General features: G+C 47.1%; 1 protein-coding gene across 1 annotated transcript in view; it reads left to right on the forward strand.

Moving 5' to 3' along the window:
* The window catches only part of LOC112611934 (leukocyte immunoglobulin-like receptor subfamily B member 2), a 36,818-nt gene extending 23,160 nt beyond the window's left edge, over positions 1 to 13,658 (forward strand). Inside the window, 13 exon segments of the mRNA XM_025365889.1 lie at positions 8,513 to 8,648; positions 8,804 to 8,839; positions 9,019 to 9,303; positions 9,451 to 9,750; positions 10,065 to 10,115; positions 10,395 to 10,445; positions 11,073 to 11,189; positions 11,496 to 11,571; positions 11,654 to 11,691; positions 11,952 to 12,004; positions 12,888 to 12,993; positions 12,996 to 13,045; positions 13,125 to 13,658. Coding sequence (XP_025221674.1) covers positions 8,513 to 8,648; positions 8,804 to 8,839; positions 9,019 to 9,303; positions 9,451 to 9,750; positions 10,065 to 10,115; positions 10,395 to 10,445; positions 11,073 to 11,189; positions 11,496 to 11,571; positions 11,654 to 11,691; positions 11,952 to 12,004; positions 12,888 to 12,993; positions 12,996 to 13,045; positions 13,125 to 13,271 — 1,446 coding nt within the window. The 3' untranslated portion in view covers positions 13,272 to 13,658.
* Positions 13,659 to 22,176: the final 8,518 nt, after the last annotated feature.

Consider the following 22,176-nt stretch of genomic DNA (forward strand, 5'->3'; position numbering starts at 1 on the left):
AATAGAATGGCGCGCGAAAGAAGGAGGCCGAAAAGAATGCATGTGAAATGACTGCGTTTTTTGGAAAGAGACAGCATATTTCATTTAGGAAGTAATAGAAAGATGCGAAAATTATGAATAAAGAAACAAAATGACTCACTTAAAAATAATGGTGGTTGTCGCACACACAGATTATGAAAGGAATCAAGAAGCTTCTGGAACAACAGCCATGTCCCTTCTAACTTTCCTTTGGTTCTACCTATCTTCTGTTTTGATTATTATTAATGGGTCATTTTGTTTAATGTTTATTCTTTAGGTTTTGAGCTTCGCAACTAACAATGAAAAAATAGAAAGGTTTTGGAAGAACCTCAGGTGATAACAGTTGGATCCATTGGAAACCATATGGGAAATAGCCGGTTTTCTGAAACCTCAACCCAGGCTGGTTCAGAGAGGGAACAAGTGCCCTGGCTGGACTGTTTTTTGTTTGTTTGTTTTTTGGCTGTTGTTGTTTGTTTTTTGTTTTTGTTTTGTTTTGTTTTTCAGATGGAGTTTTGCTCTTGTTGCCCAGGCTGGAGTGCAATGGCTCAATCTCAGCTCACTGCAACCTCCGCCTCCTGGGTTGAAGTGACTCTCCTGCCTCAGCCTCCTGAGTAGCTAGCATTACAGACATGGGCCACCACACTTGGCTAATTTTTATACTTTTAGTAAAGATGGGGTTTCACACCATGTTGACCAGGCTGGTCTTGAACTCCTGACCTCAGGTCATCCACCCACCTTGGCCTCCCAAAGTGTTGGGATTACAGGCGTGAGCCACCATACCCGGCCTGGTTGGACTCTTGACACCACATGGTGTGGGCTTGCATGAGGTGGACTCCTGACTTTAAATCCTCCTAGGAATCGTCAGTACCGCTCAATGGTGACGCACTTCATCTCTGTATTCTGAGGCTGTGCGTTAAATGCAATATCCATTGGTTACTCCCTGTGGAACTCTAAGAAAGGTCCTTAAACTGTGCGTCTCACATTCAACGCCCATAGCACTGGAATGGTAGGAGTGCTCATCTTCAAATGTTGCTGCCAGGTACTAGTGGGTAGTGTACCTACCTCACTAACCACGGGGCTCAGTAACATTTTCTGCAAAGGACAGGATAGTAAGTAGTGTATGCTTTGAAGGCAATAGGAGCTCTGTTGCAGCTACTGAACTCTAGCGCAGTAGGGTGAAAGCAACCACTGACGATTTGTAAATGAATGAACATTGGTATGGCCCAATAACATTTTATTTACGGAAATGGGTGAGGAACCAGTTTTGACAGTAGGGTCACAGTATGCTGACTCCTGACTTAAAAGATCTGAGCCTGGCATCGTTTTTTGTGTTCAAGATACATGACTTACCTAACATTAGCACCATCGTGCAATTATTTTTGTCACCACCATCATCATCATCATTATCATCACCATCGTTATTCTTATTATCATCCCCAACATTGGCCTGCTCCTCATCATCATTACTGTCTTCATCAAAACCATCATTGTGTCTTCACTATGATATGGCACAATGCATCTTTCCTCCAACTGGAAAATATGAGTCTACCATATTTTCTTCTCTCCATAATGAGAGTAAATTCCAACACAGAAATGTCCTGAAGGGAGAGGAAAATCCTCTCTTCTACCTTCCACGTTCTGGAAGTATTTATTAAAATGGGAGATAAAAATGCAGACAGAATCTTTAGATATTGTAACCTATTGAAAAGGCTGCAATAAAACACTACTAAAGAAATACATTTATATCTATTTGTAATGTTCTGTGGGGGTAGGACAAGAAGGGACCCCACAGGGGTTCTGAGTGTTTCCTGCTCTTTTTGCATTTTTGACAATTAAGCAGAGCCAGTCCTGTTAGAGGCAGCACAGGAAGCTCCAGGACCAGAGAGAGACCTCATTGCTGGGGGTGTGGGTGCTCAGAGAGCCTCTTGGAGGGAGTGGCACCTAAGCTAGGACTTGGAAAAATAAGTAAGAAATTTCCAGTAGATGGAGGTGAGGAAAATGCTGAAAGGCATTGGAAGCAGATATTCAGATTAATAGGTAACCTCATGGGTAAGACGAACGCAAACATTTCCATGGTCCCAGTAGATGGGACAAACGAAGTGTGATGAGAATTGAGGTAGAGATGGCAAAAGAAGCCTGAAAATGAGGGCCCTTAGTAGCACACTGAGATGCTCAGATAAGCCTGTCCACAGGTGGTAGGCCAGGCTCAAATGGAGAAACCCAAAACTGAAAGATAAGAACATTGTTCACAGCCTCAAATTCAAAGCTGAGCATAAGGGAGCCTTTGATGCTTCCCACATGGTGGATGATTCTCAGCTTATGTGCTGCCAAAGGTCCAGAATCTTGTGTGATTTCAGGGTCCATGGGGGAGGCGGCCAGGCCAAGAGACAGAGAGACTGGGGGTAGTGTCTGAGGTAAAGCCAGTCACGGTAGTCCCCACTGTCTTTGAAGCCATGCTGGGAATTGGAAAATCTTCACACTTAACCCTTAAAATGTGAGCAAAGTCCCTGAATCCAACAGAGAAATCTAACCCTGATATAAAAGTCTCAGAGATGTACTTAAGGACCCTTGGGGTTTTCCAGTGGCTTCTGCTGTTGGATTGTGATATCACAGAAGTGGGGATAGTGAGGGAGGCATTGGAGCAAGAGAAGCATATCTGTAATGGAGATATGGAAATGTATTAGCTACATGTACATCTGCAAGACATGATGGGAGAGAGAGAGAGAGACTTATTAACCAAGTGTGGACTGAGCTTCTATCATCCACATCCTGGCAAACTACCATAAAATCCATAAAACGGATCCTCCCTCTCCCCTCTTCTTGCCTATACGACCCAGGAACCAAGTCTTGGGAGGATTCTGGATCCCATCCAAGAGATGAACAGCAGCAATGTTCCTTCCCAGACACCTGCCTAGGAGTGGGAGAAATTTTACTCTTTGAAGGCTTGTATCTGGTTTGCCAAGTACTACTCCAGACATTCTAGTGGTGTGGGACTGTATTTCCTGGCAACTAAAAGCAGAAGGCAGGTGTGGTGGTGATAAACTTAAGGAAATAGCCACAACCTGAAATGTACAACAGTGAAATGGAGAGCATGGAATGCAGTCTGTCCTCCAGAAACCTGGAGATGCTCCGTGCTTGGGAGACCCTGGGTCTGTGGATTATAGGAATGACACAGGGTAAGAGCAGACAAACTGATGGCAAGTGTTTTCATAGCAACTTGAACTCCATTGCTCTCCCACACCCAAAAGACTATCAGAACACTTGGAGTGTCTTTCTTTGAAACCATGGAAAAACTCCCGAGCAAATTCTTCCAGGTACTTTTGTTTAAGTAATCTTAGGGTAACACCTGGTTGATCATCTTGTCACCCTAGACTACAACTGGACATATATATATATAATGGGCACCTTAAAAACAAGAAAAATCATTTTAAGGCAGAAAATGTTCCTGTCCAAGGGCCAATAGTATTCATTTGAAGTAATTTCAGATGAAGTCCAGATTATTGCAATCTAAGGCTAAATGTATTCTTATGCTTGAAAATTGAGATTAAGTTGATTAATGTAGAGGTTAGGGTTTAGTTCATTGTCCAGGCAGTTCAGTGCAGTGAATCAGTGGTTGGAGATCAGGGAAAGAATTTATTCTATTCTGGGACAACTATCTTATCAATCTCACTAGACTGACAGCACAGAGACAGGAAACAAGGGAGCTATATTCAAAATAGAGAAAGGCAGAGTCTAGCATGAGCTAGGAATGACTCAGCCAAAGGGAGAGTTGAGCAACCATAGAGTTTTCCACATGCTGACATTTTGGGGATCCCCCCATGGGCCAGTCAACCCCCAACTGATCAAACTTCACTAAACCCAGTCATAACTTGACCCTTGCCCAGGAGATGCAACGTGGGGTAGGAGCTAAGAATCATCTTTCTCGGTGTCACGTGATATCAGTTGAACATGAAACAATCCCATTACTGGGTATATACCCAAAGGATCCTAAATCGTTCTACTATAAAGACTCATACACACGTATGTTTGTTATGGCACTATGCACAATAGCAAAGACTTGGAACGAACCCAAATGCCCATCAATGATAGAATGGATAAAGAAAATGTGGCACATATACACCATGGGATACTATGCAGCCATGAAAAAAGGGATGAGTTCATGTCCTTTGCAGGGACATGGATGAAGCTGGAAACCATCATTCTCAGCAAACTAACACAAGAACAGAAAACCAAAGACGGCATGTTCTCACTAATATGTGGGAGTTGAATCCTGAGAACACATGGACACAGGGAGAGGAACATCACACACTGGGGCCTGTCAGGGAGTTGGGGGTCTAGGAGAGGGATAGCATTAGGAGAAATACCTAATGTACATGATGGGTTGATGGGTGCAACAAACCACCGTGGCACGTGTGTGCATCTGTAACAAACCTGCACATTCTACACATGTATCCCAGAACTTGAAGTATAATCATAAAAAAAAAGAAAACGAAACAATAAAACATGAGTTCTTATGAATCACAGAACACCCGTGCCCCCAAATTAAGTTGGAAATTTATGAATCATTCCAATTAAGTCGTTTTTAGTATCTCACAAAAGTTTGATTCTACAGTGAAACATACTTTGAAAAGAATGAAAAGATTCTTGTGGTCTTTTTACTTCTTGTAAGGCGTTAGGATCCACCCGTTCAAATACCTTTGCCCAGGACCACCTGCAATGCTTCTCTTTCCACCCCCAGGCATCCCTTCATTCAGATAATGCCAACTCATCATCACCATCTGACCTCTCATTCAGCTTCCTCACCACCCTCCATCTCAAATCCACAAAATATGTGATTGCTTTCTCTTTTTTTTCTTTATTTTTTGAACTTTGACTTTTATTTTAGATATGGGGATATATGCTCAGGTTTGCTACATGAGACTATTGCACCCAGGAGGTGAGTGCAGTACCCAGTGAGTATTTCTTTCATCCTGTCCTATTGCTTTAAATCTTTCCTTCCCGGGACTGGTCCTATTTCTAAACTTTTTGTGTAGTGATTTTATCAACTTAGTTTTTGCTAGGATGCTAGATTTTCCAGAAGGGGAGGTAACTGGAAATGAAGTCTGGGTTACTGTGAATCCAATATATCTGCTTTGCTCACCTTTATCTCTTGTGTCCTGGGATGGCCACAGGTTGACATGTTTAAATGTTTCTTAAGTAAGGATGGATAAGATTTACTGAACGGTGAGTGCATGACTACAAAAACAAAATGAGGCTGGGTGATGTGGCCGATGCCTGTAATCCCAGCACTTTGGGAGGCCAAGGCGGGCAGATCACCTGAGGTCAGGAGTTCAAAACCAGCCTGGCTAACATGGTGAAACCCCATCTCTACTAAAAATACAAAAATTAGCTGAGCGTGGTGGCTCATGCCTGTAATCCCAGCACTTTGAGAGGCCAAGGCAGGCAGATCAGCTGAGATCAGGAGTTCAAAACCAGCCTGGCTAACATAGTGAAACCCCATCTCTACTAAAAATACGAAAATTAGCCTGGTGTGGTGGCAGCTGCCTGTAATCTCAGCTACTCGGGAGGCTGAGGCAGGAGAAGTGCTTGAACCCAGGAGGCTGAGGTTGCAGTGAGCAGAGATTGCACCACTGCACTCTAGCCTGGGTGACAGAGCGTGATCCTGTCTCAAAAAAAAGCAGCAAAATACAAGAAGTCCAGGACTGGTAACAGCAAGTCATATTGAGCGGTTAGAAAAGGGGTGAGGACATCGAAAAACTTCCTGGCATATTTCCCACTCCTTCCCTAGCACAGGTTACTCTGAAAGCAGGACGTAAGGTTATGAGCGCAGGTAACTGATTTGGGTACCAGGGTTAAGGGAATAGGGTAGAGAAAGAGAGAAGGGAAGGAATTTCTGAGATCAGCACGCATCGCGGACACCACTGCAGCAGGTAACAAGGACAGGTCCACACCAGGATCTCTGATAGTTGCAGACCATGATACAGAACTTCCCTACAAAACAGGAGACACTCGGCAATACGTATATGACTTTCCAGTCCCCATTTCTGGGAGTTTGTTTTTCCCCAGAGATTGTCCGATGCATCAGGCTTTGGCTGAAATAGCTGCCCATCAGCTCCTTACACACCAGTGTGGAGACACACATGGAAATCCTCGAAAAGAGATACTGCCCCGTGATTCTGAGAGTGATCCCAAAGGATACGGAATGAGGTACTAAACGCAGGTGCTTGGAAACCTGAATGCAGCGGTATTCATGCAGTTCCCAGCACTTTGACTTTCAGCCTCCTGTAAGCCTCTCCTTCTTTGCCTTCCTGACCATTAGACATGATTTATTTTGGGTTTGTTTTAACCTCTACTTCCTCCTTCCCCTCCCACCCTATGTTTCAGTTCTAAAATTAGAAGGTCCTCTCATCTTTTTTTTTTTTTTTTTTTTTTTGGGACTGAGTCTTGCTCTGTCGCTCAGGCTGGAGTGCAGTGGGGCGATCTCCGCTCACTGCAAGCTCCGCCTCCCGGGTTCACGCCATTCTCCTGCCTCAGCCTCCCTAGAAGCTGGGACTACAGGTGCCCGCCACCACGCCCGGCTAATTTTTTTTTTTTTTAGTAGAGACAGGGTTTCAGTGTGTTCGCCAGGATGTTCTCGATCTCCTGACCTCGTGATCCGCCCGTCTCGGCCTCCCAAAGTGCTGGGATGACAGATGTGAGCCACCGCGCCCTGCCCTCTCTATCCTTTTAAGGAGATCAGAGGCAGAAAATGATTAGTCACCATCTAGGACAGACCACAATTCCAGATCATTGCAGGACATGCCCATTCGAATGGATGATTATTGAGAGCTGACCACCTGCAGTGTTTTACACAGGCAGCAGCCTGAGGGTGGAAGCTAACGCAGGCAGTGGTCTGAGGGTTGAAGCTATCTGGCCTTTTTGCGTGCTTGTTATCTATTTATGGTTATTTTTCTTTTCAAAATAATTTTACCAAATATTGAATTCACCAACTATATATATTTATGGAGTACAATGTGTTATAAATGTATACATTGCGGAATGATGGAATCAAGCCAATTAACATGTCCATCACTCCGCATACTAACATCTATCTGCAGCGAAGACATTTAAAATCTATGCTTGGCTGGGCACGGTGGCTCATGCCTATAATCCCAGTAAGTTTGGGAGGCCCAGGCGGGTGGATCAACTGAGGTCAGGAGTTCGAGACCAGCCTGGCAAACATGGTGAAACCCCATCTCTATTAAAAACACAAAAATTAGCCAGGAGTGGTGGTGGGTGCCTGCAATCCCAGCTACACAGGAGGCTAAAGCAGGAGAGTCGCTTGAACCTGGGAGGCGGAGGTTGCAGTGAGCTGAGATCACACCACTGCACTCTAGCCTGGGTGACAGAGCAAGACTTCGTCTCAGAAAAGAAAGAAAGAAAAAAAAAGATTTTGGAGCTACATCGTGCCGGCGCTGAAGAGAATGAGTTTTGTTTTGCAGCACAGTTTTTAGGTGGCTACTGGGCTCTGGTAGAGATGGAACGTTTGGCCTCACGTAGGCGGGGCCCCGTGGGACATCAGTAGCCGACCATGACCTGGCTGCACACTGGCCCACCAAGCGTTCAACTGGGGTGCCCAGCTGCTCTGCGTCATCACAGAGAAGTGGTTTCTGAGAGATTTGGCTAAAGGAGTCCCTGAAGGCCTGTGGGAGGCAGAATAGTGACCTTCCAGAGATGTCCACGTCCTGAGCCTCAGACCCTGTGAATAGGGGGAGCTTATGTGGCAAAACAAACTTTGCAGATGTGATTAAGTTAAGGATCTTGGGTTGGGGAGATTATCCAGGTGGGCCTAATGTAATCGCAAGGGGCTGAGTAAATGAAACGGGGGAGGCAGCAGGGTCAGAGTGAGAGAAGGAGGTGAGTGGATGGAAGCAGGGGCCGGATAACGGGACTGGTGGCTTTGAGGATGGAAGGAATGGTGAGGCCGGAATGTGGGAGCCTGCAGAAGCTTGAACAGGCCGGGGAACGGATCCTCCCTGGAGACTCCAGGAAGACACGGCTCTGATGGCAACTGTGTTTTAGCCCAAGGAGACCCATTTTGGACTTGTGACCTCTGGAATGGTAAGTCAAGAAACCTACATTATGTTAAGCCACTAAGTTTGTGGTGATTTGTTATGGCAGCAATAGGAAGGTTTATGGTTCACCTGTGCTCTGAAAACACAGGTTTTTGTTTGTTTGTTTGTTTGTTTGTTTGTTTCACTTGTTCAATGATGTACCCCCAGCATCAGGCTTATTGCAAATACACAATACATACGGGTTGATGTTTGGGCAAGAGAGGAATTAAGATCAGGGAGACAGCAGGCTGGGATCAGAGGCCCCATTTCTGTCTGAAATGTCTGCAGAGAACCTGGTGCCTGCCCCAGCCCTAGCCCTGGGGAAATGAAAGCCAGGCTGGGGTTCAAATGAGGGCAGTTTCCCTTCCTGCGGGCTGCTGATGGAACAACCTCATGACTAGAAGGACCCAGCCTCCGAGCGGCCACACACCGTGTGTCTCTCTGTCCCGCCGGCACTGAGGACTCATCCATCTGCACAGCTGGGGCCACTGGGAGGAGACGCCATGACTCCCACCCTCATGGTCCTGTTCTGCTTAGGTGAGATTTAAAAAGGGGGAGGGGATACCCGAGTCTTGGAAGAACTTTGCCTCACAGCCAGGCCCTGGTTCTTTAGGAGACTCAAAAATCTCAGGGTAAAGAGAGGACCTGCTCAGGCTTCAGGGGCAAATCTCTCACAGGGAACTCTCTTCCAGGACTGAGTCTGGGCTCCAGGACCTGTGTGCAGGCAGGTGAGTCTGTCCCCAGCTGTCCCAGGTCCCTCCTCCTCCCTGGGGACACCCATGGGCAGCTGGGAGAGGAGACAGCAGTTCTGGGTGACTGATGGCGACATCTGAAGGGTCCTGGGACTGAGAGCTGGGATCTGAGGGCTGAGGGACGTCTTGGGATGCAGCCTCTGATTTCCTTCCAGGGCCCCTCCCCAAACCCACCGTCTGGGCTGAGCCTGGCTCTGTGATCAGCTGGGGGAGCCCCGTGACCATCTGGTGTCAGGGGACCCTGGACGCTCAGGAGTACCGTCTGGATAAAGAAGGAAGCCCAGCACCCTGGGACATACAGAACCCACTGGAGCCCAGGAACAAGGCCAAGTTCTCCATCCCATCCATGACACAGCACTACGCAGGGAGATACCGCTGTTACTATCACAGCCATCCAGACTGGTCAGAGGACAGTGACCCCCTGGACCTGGTGATGACAGGTGAGAGGACACTCAGGAGTCCCAGCCCCAGGCTCTGTCCTCAGGAAAGGGGTCAGCTCTCAGGGGCGTCTCCCTCTTACAGCCCAGCCCTGGGGATGATGCGGGAGGTGGGAGACCCATTTAACATGGTGCCCCCTTCTGTCCTAGGAGCCTACAGCAAACCCATCCTCTCAGTCCTGCCGAGTCCTCTTGTGACCTCAGGAGAGAGCGTGACCCTGCTGTGTCAGTCACGGAGCCCGATGGACACTTTCCTTCTGTTTAAGGAGGGGGCAGCCCATCCCCTGCCGCGTCTGAGATCACAGCACGGAGCTCAGCTGCACCGGGCTGAATTCCCCATGGGTCCTGTGACCTCAGTGCATGGGGGGACCTACAGGTGCATCAGCTCACGCAGCTTCTCCTACTACCTGCTGTCACACCCCAGTGACCCCGTGGAGCTCACTGTCTTAGGTGAGGCTCCTGACCCTGTCCCCTCTGAGCTCAATGGCTCAGCTCAGGCCCTGCCCCCAGGAGAACTCTGGGCAGGGACGGAGGAAGGGGGGCTCAGCCAAGGGGAGACTCAGCCCTCAGAGGGGAGGAGGACAACAGGGTCCTCCCAGGCCTGCCCATGCTCTTCTCCCTTACCTGTGGGGTCCAGAAGGTGCCAGGAGGGAAGAGACAAGGTCCCTGGGAAGCCACAGGGCAGATGTAGGAAGAGGTTCAATTTGAGATGGAGACTCCGGGGAAACCCCGGACTCTCACCCTCCTCTTGTCCTTCTACCCAGGATCCTTGGAGAGTCCCAGCCCCTCACCCACAAGGTCCATCTCAGCAGCTGGTGAGTCTTAGAGGCCTCTGTCCAGAGAGTTTCCAAAGCCCGAGGCCTGTCTCAAGACACGCTTAGTGGATCTAAGTCCTCATTCCAGTTCTCAGCTGGGCTTGCTTCCAAGGATGTGGGAGTTGGGCAGTGACTTGGGAGGTACTGCAGCCTCCCAAGGCCCTGAGGCTGGGCTAATGCGGGATGAGGGGTCAAGGCAGAGGGAGATGTTGGGAGGAGAAGCCGAGCTGAGGTGGGCGGCAGGGCAGCCCCAGCCCTCATGTCCCTGTTCTAACCCAGCAGGCTCTGAGGACCAGCCCCTCATGCCTACAGGGTCAGACCCCCAGAGTGGTGATGAGGGGCTCTGAGTGGGAGGTGAATGGGGTCCCTGGGGGACAGGGGTGGGCTCTGTCCTAGGTTCAGGCTCCTCTGGAGGTGGTGACGTGGACAGGCCCCTCCCCTGCCTGGACCCCAGTTTCTCCAAGTATAAAGGAGAGAGGCCTGCGGGTGGGAACGTTCCTTTCAGCTCTGACTCCCAGCTGTGACCTCCTGGGAGAGGAGGCCTCCCAGGGAAGGCTCCCAGAGTCGATTCCACAGGGGCTGTCCCACCTGCAGTGGTGACGGTGACCTGGGGCAGGGGAGGGGAGCAGGACTGTGGTTCAGGACAGTCAGGCTCTTTCCCTGCAACTCTGGGGCTCAGCTCTGGTGCAGGGAACAAGGGCTGCAGGTCAGAGTCCCGGGTTCCCTTCCTAGCTCTGCTGCTTCCTGGCTGGGGGCCCAGGGCAGGCAATTCGCCTCTCTGAGCCTCAGTTTCCTCCTTTGTGAAATGGGTGGAGAGAGGGTGGCAATCTCAAGTTGCACGACTGCTGTGAGGGTTGGAGGTAATGAAAGAAAGACCCAGCACACACAGTAGGTGTGCGCACAGTAGGTGCTCACATCAGTGACATCATCCCCATTCCTGATGTCATCACGCCCAAGGTCTGAGAAGGCACTGGGAGGTACTGATCGGGGTCTTGGTGGTCTCCATCCTGCTTCTCTCCCTCCTCTTCTTTCTCCTCCTCCAACACTGGCGTCAGGGCAAACACAGGACATCAGGTAAGAAGGAAATTGGGGGACCCGTGGGCCGATGCAGGGTGGGCTCAGGGCGCTAGCCAAAGAGAGTCCAGATAGGAGAGATCAGCTTAGGAACTGCTCCAGAAATTCCCAGTGAGAAAATCTAGAAAGAAGAAAATAAAGAAGGGCATAACGGAAGTGCTTTATTCTTGCGGTTTTTCTACACTTAGGAAGGATTTAAAACATCCTTGCAAGTGTATTTTTGGGTTTATCTTCCTCTTGAGTTGCATGTGCAAGGCAGGTGGTTCTAACATTCCAAGAGCTGAGACTCTGTGCACCTTTCCCCAGCCCAGAGACAGGCTGATTTCCAACGTCCTCCAGGGGGTGCAGAGCCAGAGCCCAAGGATGGGGGTCTACAGAGGAGGTAATTCTGCCAGAAGGCCTCAGACTCCCACCCACCCCAACAGCCACCTCACTGCCCCTCACACTCCCATATCCTCCCCCAGGTCCAGCCCAGCTGCTGACATCCAGGGAGAAAACCCCAGTAAGTGAGAGGCAGAGGGGGTGCACCTGGGGTGGAGATGCGGGCCCCAAAGTTTCAATAGCAATGGGGGCAGGAGTACAGGCTGGTAAGGGTCAGGGACTCTGGGGGAGGTGGTCTGAACCCACACTGTGGGACCTCGGGGACATCACAGCCCCTCCCTGCATCACGGTGGCCCTAATGGGAACAGGGCAGGGTCCGGCAGGAATGAGCGGTCCCAGGGAACCTTCCCAGGAGACAAATCCCTTGCTCTGCCCCAGCAGATGCTGCCGTGAAGGACACACAGCCTGAGGACGGGGTGGAGCTGGACAGTCGGGTGAGACCCCGCCCCTGTCCCGGGCACCAAAGACCTCCTGGTGCCAGATCTAATCCTGCAGGACTTCTCTGTCCTCTTCCCCTGGCTCTCAGCATCATCACGGTGGACCCCTCCTTGTCCAGCACGCTGCCTCCTGCCTGTTGTGACCTCACTCTCTCCTGCTGTCCTGGGACCTCACGGGCCTCCTCCCGGGTCCCCTTCCCTCTCCTCCTCCTCTGTTTGGCTGTCTGGTGGTTAGAGCACTCCCCAGGCCTCAGGAGGATGAGGAATAGATGAACCACCCGGGTCCCCTGGGCTCCCTTCATTCATTCAGCCAGCGAGTGTTCCCAGGGAGCTCACTGTGGATCGGGCTCCCTGTGGGAGCTGCAGACACAGCAGGGAGCAGAGCCGCCCCCGCCTCCTGAGCTCACCTCGTGATGGGAGACAAAATGCAAATAAATTCAGTGTCCAGCAGTGCAATGTGCTGTAAGAAACATAAACCAGGGAAAGGGCAGACAGTGTGGGGCAGTGGGGCCAGTCTGAATGGTAAGGGGAGGGCTGTCTGCTCAGCTGTCATCTGAGAAGCCCAGACGGAGGGGGCCACAGGATCCTCTAATGGACGAGCCCCTGCAGGCAGAAGAAACAGCCATGCAAAGGCCCCGAGGCAGCAGCGAGCTCTTTCAGGAAGGCGGCCATTAGGCTGCAGTCAAATGGGCAAGGTCAGAGTGAGGAGGAGAGGCCAGAACCACAGGGAGGGAGTGGCCAGACCCTCCATGGCCTTAGGGCATCCCTGAGATTCCATCAGGAAAGGGATGTAATCAGATCACCCTGGGAACAGTGAAGAAAATTGACTCCAGGAGGTCAGGGGTACTCAAGGACACCCTCCACCAGTGTCTCTTTCCAGCAGAGACCACCCGATGAAGACTCCCAGGCAGTGACACATGCCCGGGTGAAACACTCCAGACCTAGGAGAGAAATGGCCTCTCCTCCCTCCCCACTGTCCGAGGAATTCTGGACACAAAGGACACACAGGCGGAAGAGGACAGGCCGATGGACACTCAGGCTGGTCCTTTCCTCTCCAGGCCCCCAGCCCTCCCCTACCCCCATCACATTCCTTCCCTCTCACTCTCCCCCACTGCAGGCTGCTACATCTGAAGTCCCCCAGGATGTGACCTATGCCCAGCTGCAGAGCTTGACCCTCAGACGGGAGGCAACTGAGCCTCTTCCACCCCAGAAACGGGAACCTTCAGCTGAGCCCAGTGTCTACGCCACTCTGGCCATCCACTAATCCAGGGAGGACCCAGACCCCACAAACCACGGAGACTCAGGACCCCAGAAGGCATGGAAGTTGCCCCCAGTGGACATCATTGAACCCCAGCCAGCCTAGACCCCTAACAGAGACCACTAGAAGATTCTGGGAACTTTGGGCTTCACCTGATTCTGCAAAGATAAATAGTATCCCTGCATTATCAAAATAAAGTAGCAGACTTCTCAGTTCCCAATGAGTTAACTGATTAAAAAAAAAAAAAAAAAACAGAAGTCAGAAAATATTTTAAATTGAATGCTCATGTAAATATTACACATCAAACCAATGACATGGGAAAATGGGAGCTTCTAATGAGGACAAACAAAAACTAAGGAAAAATTAATAAAGTCAAAAGTTTATTCTTGAAAACATTAATGATACATGGAACTTGGCCACAATGAGAAAAATAAGAATAAAAAAAGAGCAGGCACCCTTTTCCATACAGGAACAAAACAGGAGGCAGCACTACAGACCCTACACACAGCTTTACAAAGGTGAAAGAAAACTGAGCAATTCTATGCCGACATAACAGAAAATGCAGATGAGATAGATGAAATATTCAAAATTACAGTTTACTTAATGAACATAAGGATAAATAGAAAAACTGAATCATCATATATAAACATATATAAAATGCATTGATCCCATAATAAAAAATGTTCCCGCAAAGTAAATGCCACTTCAGGAAGATTTATTGGTGGTTTTCTCAAACTCTTATGCACTCATGAAACACACACACACACACACACAGAAACTTGCATAAATTTTCCCTGAGAATATTCTGTGTATATTTACACAAATACATTTTATCAGACTAGGAACAAGTTGATACCCAAACCTGACAAGGAAACTACAAAATGGGAAAGTCATGGATGATCTCTCACCGAAATATAAATCCCTTAACAAATATTAACAAGTAAGATTCATGTCTCTATAAAATAGACAATATATCATGACCACACTGGTTTTTTATTATTTTTTAATTTTGTTTATGAAAAGCAAGGGTAGCTTAATTTTCAAAAACTCAGTCAATGTAATTCAGTATTTTAACAAAATGAACAAAAAATTATTATCTCAACAAACAAAGCTTTTGTCTGAGCACTTTTTCATATACCTGCTGACCATTTGTATGTCTTCTTTTGAGAAATGCCTGTTCAGCTCCTTTGCCCGTGTTTCAAGTAGTTTTTGGTTTCTTGCTGTTGCGTTGTTTTAGTTCCTCATATATTTTTAAATATTAACCCTTTATCAGGTAGACAGCTTGCAACTATTTTCTCCCGTTTCTGAGTTGTCTCTTCATTCTGTTGTTTGCTGTGCAGAAGCTGTTTAGTTAGAAGGCACACCCTTTGTCTACTTTTGCTTTTGTTGCTTGTGTTTTCAGGGCCATATCCAAAAAACTTTGCCTAGACCAACGTCTTGAAGCTTTTCTCTCACCCATTTTTGTACATGGGATAATGGCTCAATTTCATTCTTCTTCATATGAATATCCCCAGGATGTGACCTATGCCCAGCTGCACAACTTAACCCTCAAACAGGAAATAATGAAGCCTCCTTCCTCCCAGGAAAGGGAAAGTTCAGCTGAGCTGAGCGTATACGCTGCTGTGGCCATCCACTAGCCCAGGGAGGACCCAGACCTCCACACTCCATGGAGACTAAGTTCTCCCAGGACCATTTGTTCAGAAGGACTGCACTCTCTTGTTCTTGGAAACTTTGTTGAGCATCAATTCACCATAAATGTGTGTGTTTCATTCTTTGCTTTTATCCTTGTTGCACTGATCACTGTACCTGTTTCTATGTCAGTTCCATGCTGTCTTCCTTGCTGTGGCTTTGTAGGATATTTGGGGATTCCAAAGTGTGATACTCCCTTTTTCCCTTTGCTCAAGATTGTTTTGGCTATTTGGGTTCCTTTTGTAGTCCCATTCAAATTTTAGGATTGTTTTTCTATGTCTGTGGAAAATGACCTTGGAATTTTGATAGGAATTGCATTGAGTCTGCAGGTATAAACTTTTTTTTAAGTCCCAGGGCACATGTATAGGACAGGCAGGTTTATTACATAGGTAGGCGTGTGCCATGGTGGTTTGCTACACCTATCAACCCATTACTTAGGTATTAAGCCCGACATACATAACTCTTTTTCCTAATGCTCTCCCTCCCTTCATCCTCTGCCCTCCCCTCAAAGGCCCCAGTGTGTGTTGTTCCCCTCCCTGTGTCCATGTGTTCTTATTGTAATGTGAACGTTTTAACAATGTTAATTCTTGCAGACCATGAACATAAGCTACCTTCCCATTTATATGGGTCTTGTTCAATTTCATTCATCAATGTTGTAAAGATTTTAGTACAGAGATATTCAACCTCCTTGGTTAAATTTAATTCTAAGTAATTTTTTAGCTATTATAAGTGTAATTTTTCTTTTGATTTCTTTCTGGATAGTTTGTTTTTAGTGTACAGAGATGCTACCGAGTTTTGCATGTTGATTTTGTATCCTGCTCTACTAAATTCATGGATCAGTTCTAAAAGTTGTTTGGTTGAGTCTTTAGGGATTTTTATATATAAAATCATGGCAGCAAACGGAGACAATGTCACTTTCTATCTGATTTGGGTGCTTTGTGTATTTTTATTGCCTAATTGCTGTGTCTAGGACTTCTATCACTATGCTGAAGAGAAGGGGCAAGAGCATATACTTTTGAGCAAGGATTCTTCCGTCCTCCTCCTCCAGAAAGGACAGGTTCTAACTGGCACTCTGGCTGAACTCCTAGGACTTCTCACGCACCTGTGTGCTCAGCCCTCAGTCAGCCTTATTGGAAAGGGTCCAACTGAGGAAGGCACCAGGTGTATTTACTGCTAAGTCCTGGCCCCCAGGCAATGGATGACAGATGATCATTTAAATAAAGATTAGCCTTCCTTTCAAAGTTGGAGTGCTAACCCACCCACTGTCCCTAAGGCTTGAGGGCAGGACCATGGAAAGAGGAGGAGGAAGGTTCTGAGAACTAGACAAGGGGCACTGAGGAGACAGAAATGAAACAAGGGCCGTTTCTAGGGAGATGTGGAGGAGACTGTTAGAGAATAGTAACAAAACAAGGGAAGCCCAAGCAGAGAATTGTTTGGTAGAAAGAACACTCACAACCCAGGGTCAGTGGAGGAGATCTGCTTTCTTCCCCTATTTCCCCGCATTTCTGCACCACACACAGTGATATTGCTGTCACTTTCTCAGCCCTTCAGGCTTGTCAGAACCTAGTGACCCCCTGGAGCTGGTGGTGACAGGTGAGAGGACACTCAGGGGTCCCAGCCCCAGGCTCTGCCCTCAGGAAGGGGGTCGGCTCTCAGGGGCGTCTCCCTCTCACAGCCCAGCCCTGGGGGATGATGTGGGAGGTGTGAGTCCCATTTAACACGGTGCTTCCTTCTCTTCTAGGATTCTAGAGCAAACCTACCCTCTCAGCTCAGCCTAGCCCTGTCCTGACCTCGGGAGATAAGGTGACCCCATTATGTCCTTCACGGCTGGGATTTGACAGGTCCGTTCTGACTGTGGAAGGTGAACACAAGCTATTCTGTCTCCTGGACCCCAAAACACAATCCAATGGACAGTTTCAAGCCCTGATCCTGGTGGACCCCATGATTTCTAGCCACAGGTGGAGGTTTACCAGTCTGGTTTAGCAGACATTATCACCTGAGACCAAAAGCTCCAGGAGCCCACTGGATTCTGACCATACCTGGAGGCGACCTGGTGAAAGAAGGGTCTTGGAAGGAACCAGCCCTCTGACTCACGGCTCCTCGCACACTCCAGGTGTGCCTAGGGAGCCCTCCCATTTGACCACAGGGCCCTGTCATGGCCCATGAAGAGAGCTAGACCCTCTTGTGTTGCTCTGATGTTGGCTACAAAATATTCTCTCTGTCCAAGAAAAAGATACATCACCTTCACCAGAGTTCTGGCCAGAAGTTCTCCCAGGATGACTTCCCCTTGGGCCCTGTGAGCATCTCCCATGGGGACCAGTACAGATGCTCAGTGGACCCAACCTCTCCTCTAGGAGGTCTGCCCCTAGTGACCCCCTGGACATCCTGATCACAGGTGAGAAGCCCAGCGGGTTCAATCAGGGACCCAGGCTCTGTACAGGCCCTGCCGGGGGAGCCCAGGTGGTGATGGCCGGGATGAGGGGTGGGGGTCTCAAGGGAAGGAGAGGCAGAGACAGAGAGGAGGGATTGGGCAGGGAGAAGGGAACTCAGAGAAAACAGAGACAGAGAGACTGAGGGTCCCAGAGAGAGGCCTGAGGAGGTCTCAGCTCAGAACAAGGTGGTGCGGCTCCTCACCCATCCTTCTTATCTCTAGAACAGATCCATGACAGACATTCCTTCTCGGTGCAACCAGGCCCCATGGTGGCCTCAGGGGAGAACGTGACCCTGCTGTGTCAGATGTAAAGGTGGGTGGATGGACACTTTCCTTCCATCTGAGGAGGATGCAGCTGGCAAGACCCCAGCCTCGTATCTAATATCAAAGTACCACACTCAGCGGTAAAGGCTGAATTCTCCGTGAGTCCTGTGACCTCAGCCCATGCGGGGACCTACAGGTGCTATGTCTCACAGAGCGTTTACCCCAACCTGTTGTTCCCCCAGCGGCCTCCTGGTAATACCAGAGTTACTAAGAAATTATTCTAGGCAGATAGTAAGGGTAATTTTCCAGTAATAAGAAACAATCCCTGAACCACCTTTTTTCTAACAGAAGAGACAGCTTAAATGGCCTGGCCAGCAAGCTTTAATGTGCAAATGCCAGTCATTAAAACCTGGGTTCACTCAATATGGTGATTCCCACCGTCTTCTCGTTGTCACCACCTGTGTCAAGTGTGATGGCCACCTCCAGATAACACCATGTGTTCAAAACATCAGGGTGACCCACATTTGCATATTAAAGGGCTAAGGTGAGAGGGACAGGATTTTTGTGGGCTACGTAAATGACATACCTCGTCAAACCAATCCCCTGGGTCCTATGCAAACCAGACACTGCCTTCTCCAGCATCCCAATCTAAGCAACCCCTTTTCCACCCAACACGGAGTTCCTCTTTGTTCCAAGCTCCCCTGCCTCTCTCTCTGTATGGGGAGCTGTTTTCTTTCTTCCTTCTTTCTTGCCTATTAAACTTTTGCTCCTTGAAACCGCTCCACGTGTGTCTGTGTCATTTTATCTAAACTGGTGTGAGACCAAAAACCCTAGTGTTCCTCTAGTCATTGAAGCTGTATCATTTTGGTGCGTTGGCCAGGAAAAGGGATTCATTCATCAGACTGGTGAGTATGAAGTGAATCTCAGCCTTAAATCTGTCCTTTACTCTCAAGGTTCTCTTCCAGCTCTCCTGTCACCAAACTTTCTCTCTCTATCCATGGTCTCTTTCTCTCTCTATGTCTAGTGTGCAGGAATCTTTACAGCTCAGGAAAACAGGTCTGTTAAAAAAAAAATTGCAAATTGCAGCAGGCAGTAATTCATTAAATGTCTCTCTCTATGGTTTCTCAGGTGAGGAATATGGTATTCCTAAGTGGTACCTAGTGGAAATAGAAATCCTCTTCATAAGACACATTGCTGGTCCTTTGCTCTACACTGCAGCTTCCTTTCACACCACTAAAAACGAGGCTATAAGCTATTTCTGTAAATGGGAGAGCTCTGCTTTCAACAGTTAGGAGTAAAATGTCTTCCACATCTAAATTTTAGTCCCAATATTGCCCCATCCATTCAGTGCCTATGTTCTTTTAAGGCACCTATTCTGTCTTCAATTAAGACAATACTTAATTAGCAAAGGAATTTTAAGTCCAAAAGTTAACCAAAACCGTTTTTCTAAGGGTAAATGCTTTGGCAAGGTCCATAATAACAGGAAGTCTAGCTCATTGCCTCCATTAAAGGAGTCTTGCCCAAAGGCAACACAGTCTCTCCAGAAATCCATTTTTCGGGAAGCCAGGCAAATCACAAAGGTTTACAAAGTCAAAGAAAAGTCACACAAAGCAAATAATCTAAGGTTGCATGGGTAAGCGTGGTTAGTCCCACCACTTGGTTCATCCAGTTCCATAGCTTGCAGAAACCATGTCAATAAATGCAGACACGTTTAACATGGTTTCGGGATCCAGAAACCAGGAAGGGGAAAAGTCGGAGGACACTCCCTGTCTTCTCCTCTGGTCTCCCTGTCTTCCACTCTGGGTCATACAGACAGGAAGGAAACTAAAAGAATGCTTTTATTCTCAATTCTTTTTCTAAATGGGTAATAAATTATCCTCAGCTTGCACCCCTCTGGAGTGCACTCTAAACCCTGGAACGTCTTTAACCTCAAAACTTTAAAAAGAAGTGACTCATTTTCTTATGCACGAGGGCATGGCAACTTTACTAAACTTTTGCAAGCATTGTAAAATCAACCCAGCTCTTTTAGCAATCATATCAGGGAAGCCCAGGGAAAATAGTTCTCCAAAATTAGAAAAGCAACTTTCAGGGGAACCATCAAATGATCCCCCTTATTTGGGGCTCCCTCAAGTTCCCTTCCATTACAGAACCTTAGATGAATAAAGGGAAACTTAGGTCAATTTTCTAAAACCCCTGATAAGTATATATAAGCTTTCCAAAATTTAACTCAGGTGTTTAACCTCACAGGAAGGAACGTTATGTTGTGCCTAAACCAAACCCTAATAGCAGCTAAAATGCAGGTAACTCTGCAAGCAGCAAATAATTTTAAAAATAAGCAATATATCTCCTATAATACACCAAAAGGAAAATAAAACAAATAGGGAAAGCAAAGAAATAGCAGAAACACCATTCCCAACAGGGAGGGAAGCAGTTCAGGTAAACAACCTTAACTAAAATCCCATAGCTCAGAAAACGAATGGAAGAAAAAGCACTTTTTAATACGCATTTTAAAAGGCCTATGGAAAACCATGGCCAAACCTCTCAATTACTCTAAACTGTCTATAATGGAACAAAAGCCAAATAAAAATCCTGTAGCCTTTATTAAAAGGCTAAAAGAGGCACTAATAAAGTATATCTTTTATTCCCTAATTCGGTTAAGGAACAGCTCATTCTGAAGGACAAATTTATTACACAGACAGCTCTCAATATTTAAAAAAAAAAAAAAAAAAAAAAAAAACTACAAAAGCAAGCTATAGGACCAAATAGCATCTTAGAAAACCTCCTGAAGGTGGCCACTTCGGTCTTTTATAATAGGGACCAGGAGGAGTCCCAAAAGAAAGAAATAAAGCTCAGGAGAAGGACAAAGGTTCTAGCAGCAGTGAACTGCTTTGTGAACAAAAGCTCACAAAGTCCAGGATCACCAAGGTGCATCCTCTAGTTGCTCTTGGTGTAGCAGGCCAGGGCATTTTAAAAAGGAATGTCCGGTCAGTAAAATGAAGCAACCTCAACCCTGTCTTGCCTGTAGCAAAAACCACTGAAAATGGAATTGCTCCCGGAGGTGGAGGTTACTGAGTTCAAAACCAGTCTCACAGATGGTCCAGCAAAACTGATGGATCCCGGTGCTTGCCTTGGCTCCAGTGGCTCAAACTGCCATTATAGCACAAGAACCCTGGATAATTCTGGAAATTAAAGGAAGGAAAGTAGACCTCCTTCTAAACACTAAAGCCAGTCTCTGTCTCTTTTCTCTTCTCTAATCCGGGCCTCCCTTCTTCCCATAGCACAACTGTAAGGGGCATCTCAGGAAAAAGTATAATCCAATATTTTCTCAACCTTAGTTAACACATGCTTTTGGTCAGGTGTGGTGGCTCACTCCTGTAATCCCAGCACTTTGGGAAGCTGAGGTGGGTGGATCACCTGAGGTCGGGAGTTCGAGACCAGCCTGACCAACATGGAGAAACCCTGTCTCTACTAAAAATACAAAAAATTAGCCAGGCATGGTGGCACATGCTTGTAATGCAAGCTACTTGGGAGGCTGAGGCAAGAGAATTGCTTGAACCCAAGAGGCAGAGATTGCAGTGAGCCGAGATTGCTCTATTGCACTCCAGCCTGGGCAACAAGAACGAAACTCTGTCTGGAAAAAAAAAAAAAAAAAATACTTTCAAGCCATTGTCCTGATAGCTCTACTAGTCAGAAAAGCCTCTAGGTTAACCCTAGAAAATAAAAATAATTTAACTGTTTACAGCCCACATAATGTAGCAGAATCACTGTCCTCTAGGGGGAGCTCTTAGCTGGTAAACAGCTGGTAAAGCAAAAAGTACATAAGACAGAATAAGCAGTAGTCACCCTCCCCAGGCACAAGCACTCAGGTAGCTGAGCTAATAACTCTTACAAAAGCACTTAAATTAAGCAAGGAAAAGGTAGCTAACATTTACACTAACTCCAAGTATGCTTTCTTGGTTCTCCATGCTCATGCTGCCATTGAAAACAAAAAAAATTTTCTTATGCTAATAAATCTCCTATAAAAATATCACCAAAAAAAATTGGCAGGTTATTATCCTCAGTTTTTCTTCCACAAAAAAATAGCAGGGATGCATTTTAAAGAACATCAAAAGGAAACAAGGTAGCTGAAGGAAATAAATTAGCCAATCGGGCAGCTAAGTCAAAGGCATAAAAGCTTCAAAGCATTAATGCACTTCAAGCGCCTTCTAATCTAAAAAGGCTCCATAAGAGAAATTAAAACTCAGTATTTCCCTGAAAAAATAAAATAAGCCACTTCTCAAGGGCATACTTTTCAGCCCTCAGGATGGCTACGATCAGGATGGCAAACTCTATTGGTCAGCCTCCAGCCAATAAAAAGTCCTTAAAATCCTTCACAAAGCTTTTCACTTAGGAAAAGATAAGACTTACCAATGTACTCCAACATTGTTTTCAGACAGGAAACCTCTGAAATGGTTAACATGTAACCTCTCTAGCTCACTTCCAACAAAAATTAACACAACTAGCAGAAGCCCAGACCCAGGAAATAAA

The sequence above is a fragment of the Theropithecus gelada genome, chromosome 19 (assembly GCF_003255815.1).
Source record: "Theropithecus gelada isolate Dixy chromosome 19, Tgel_1.0, whole genome shotgun sequence".
In the NCBI taxonomy this organism is placed as follows: domain Eukaryota; kingdom Metazoa; phylum Chordata; class Mammalia; order Primates; family Cercopithecidae; genus Theropithecus; species Theropithecus gelada.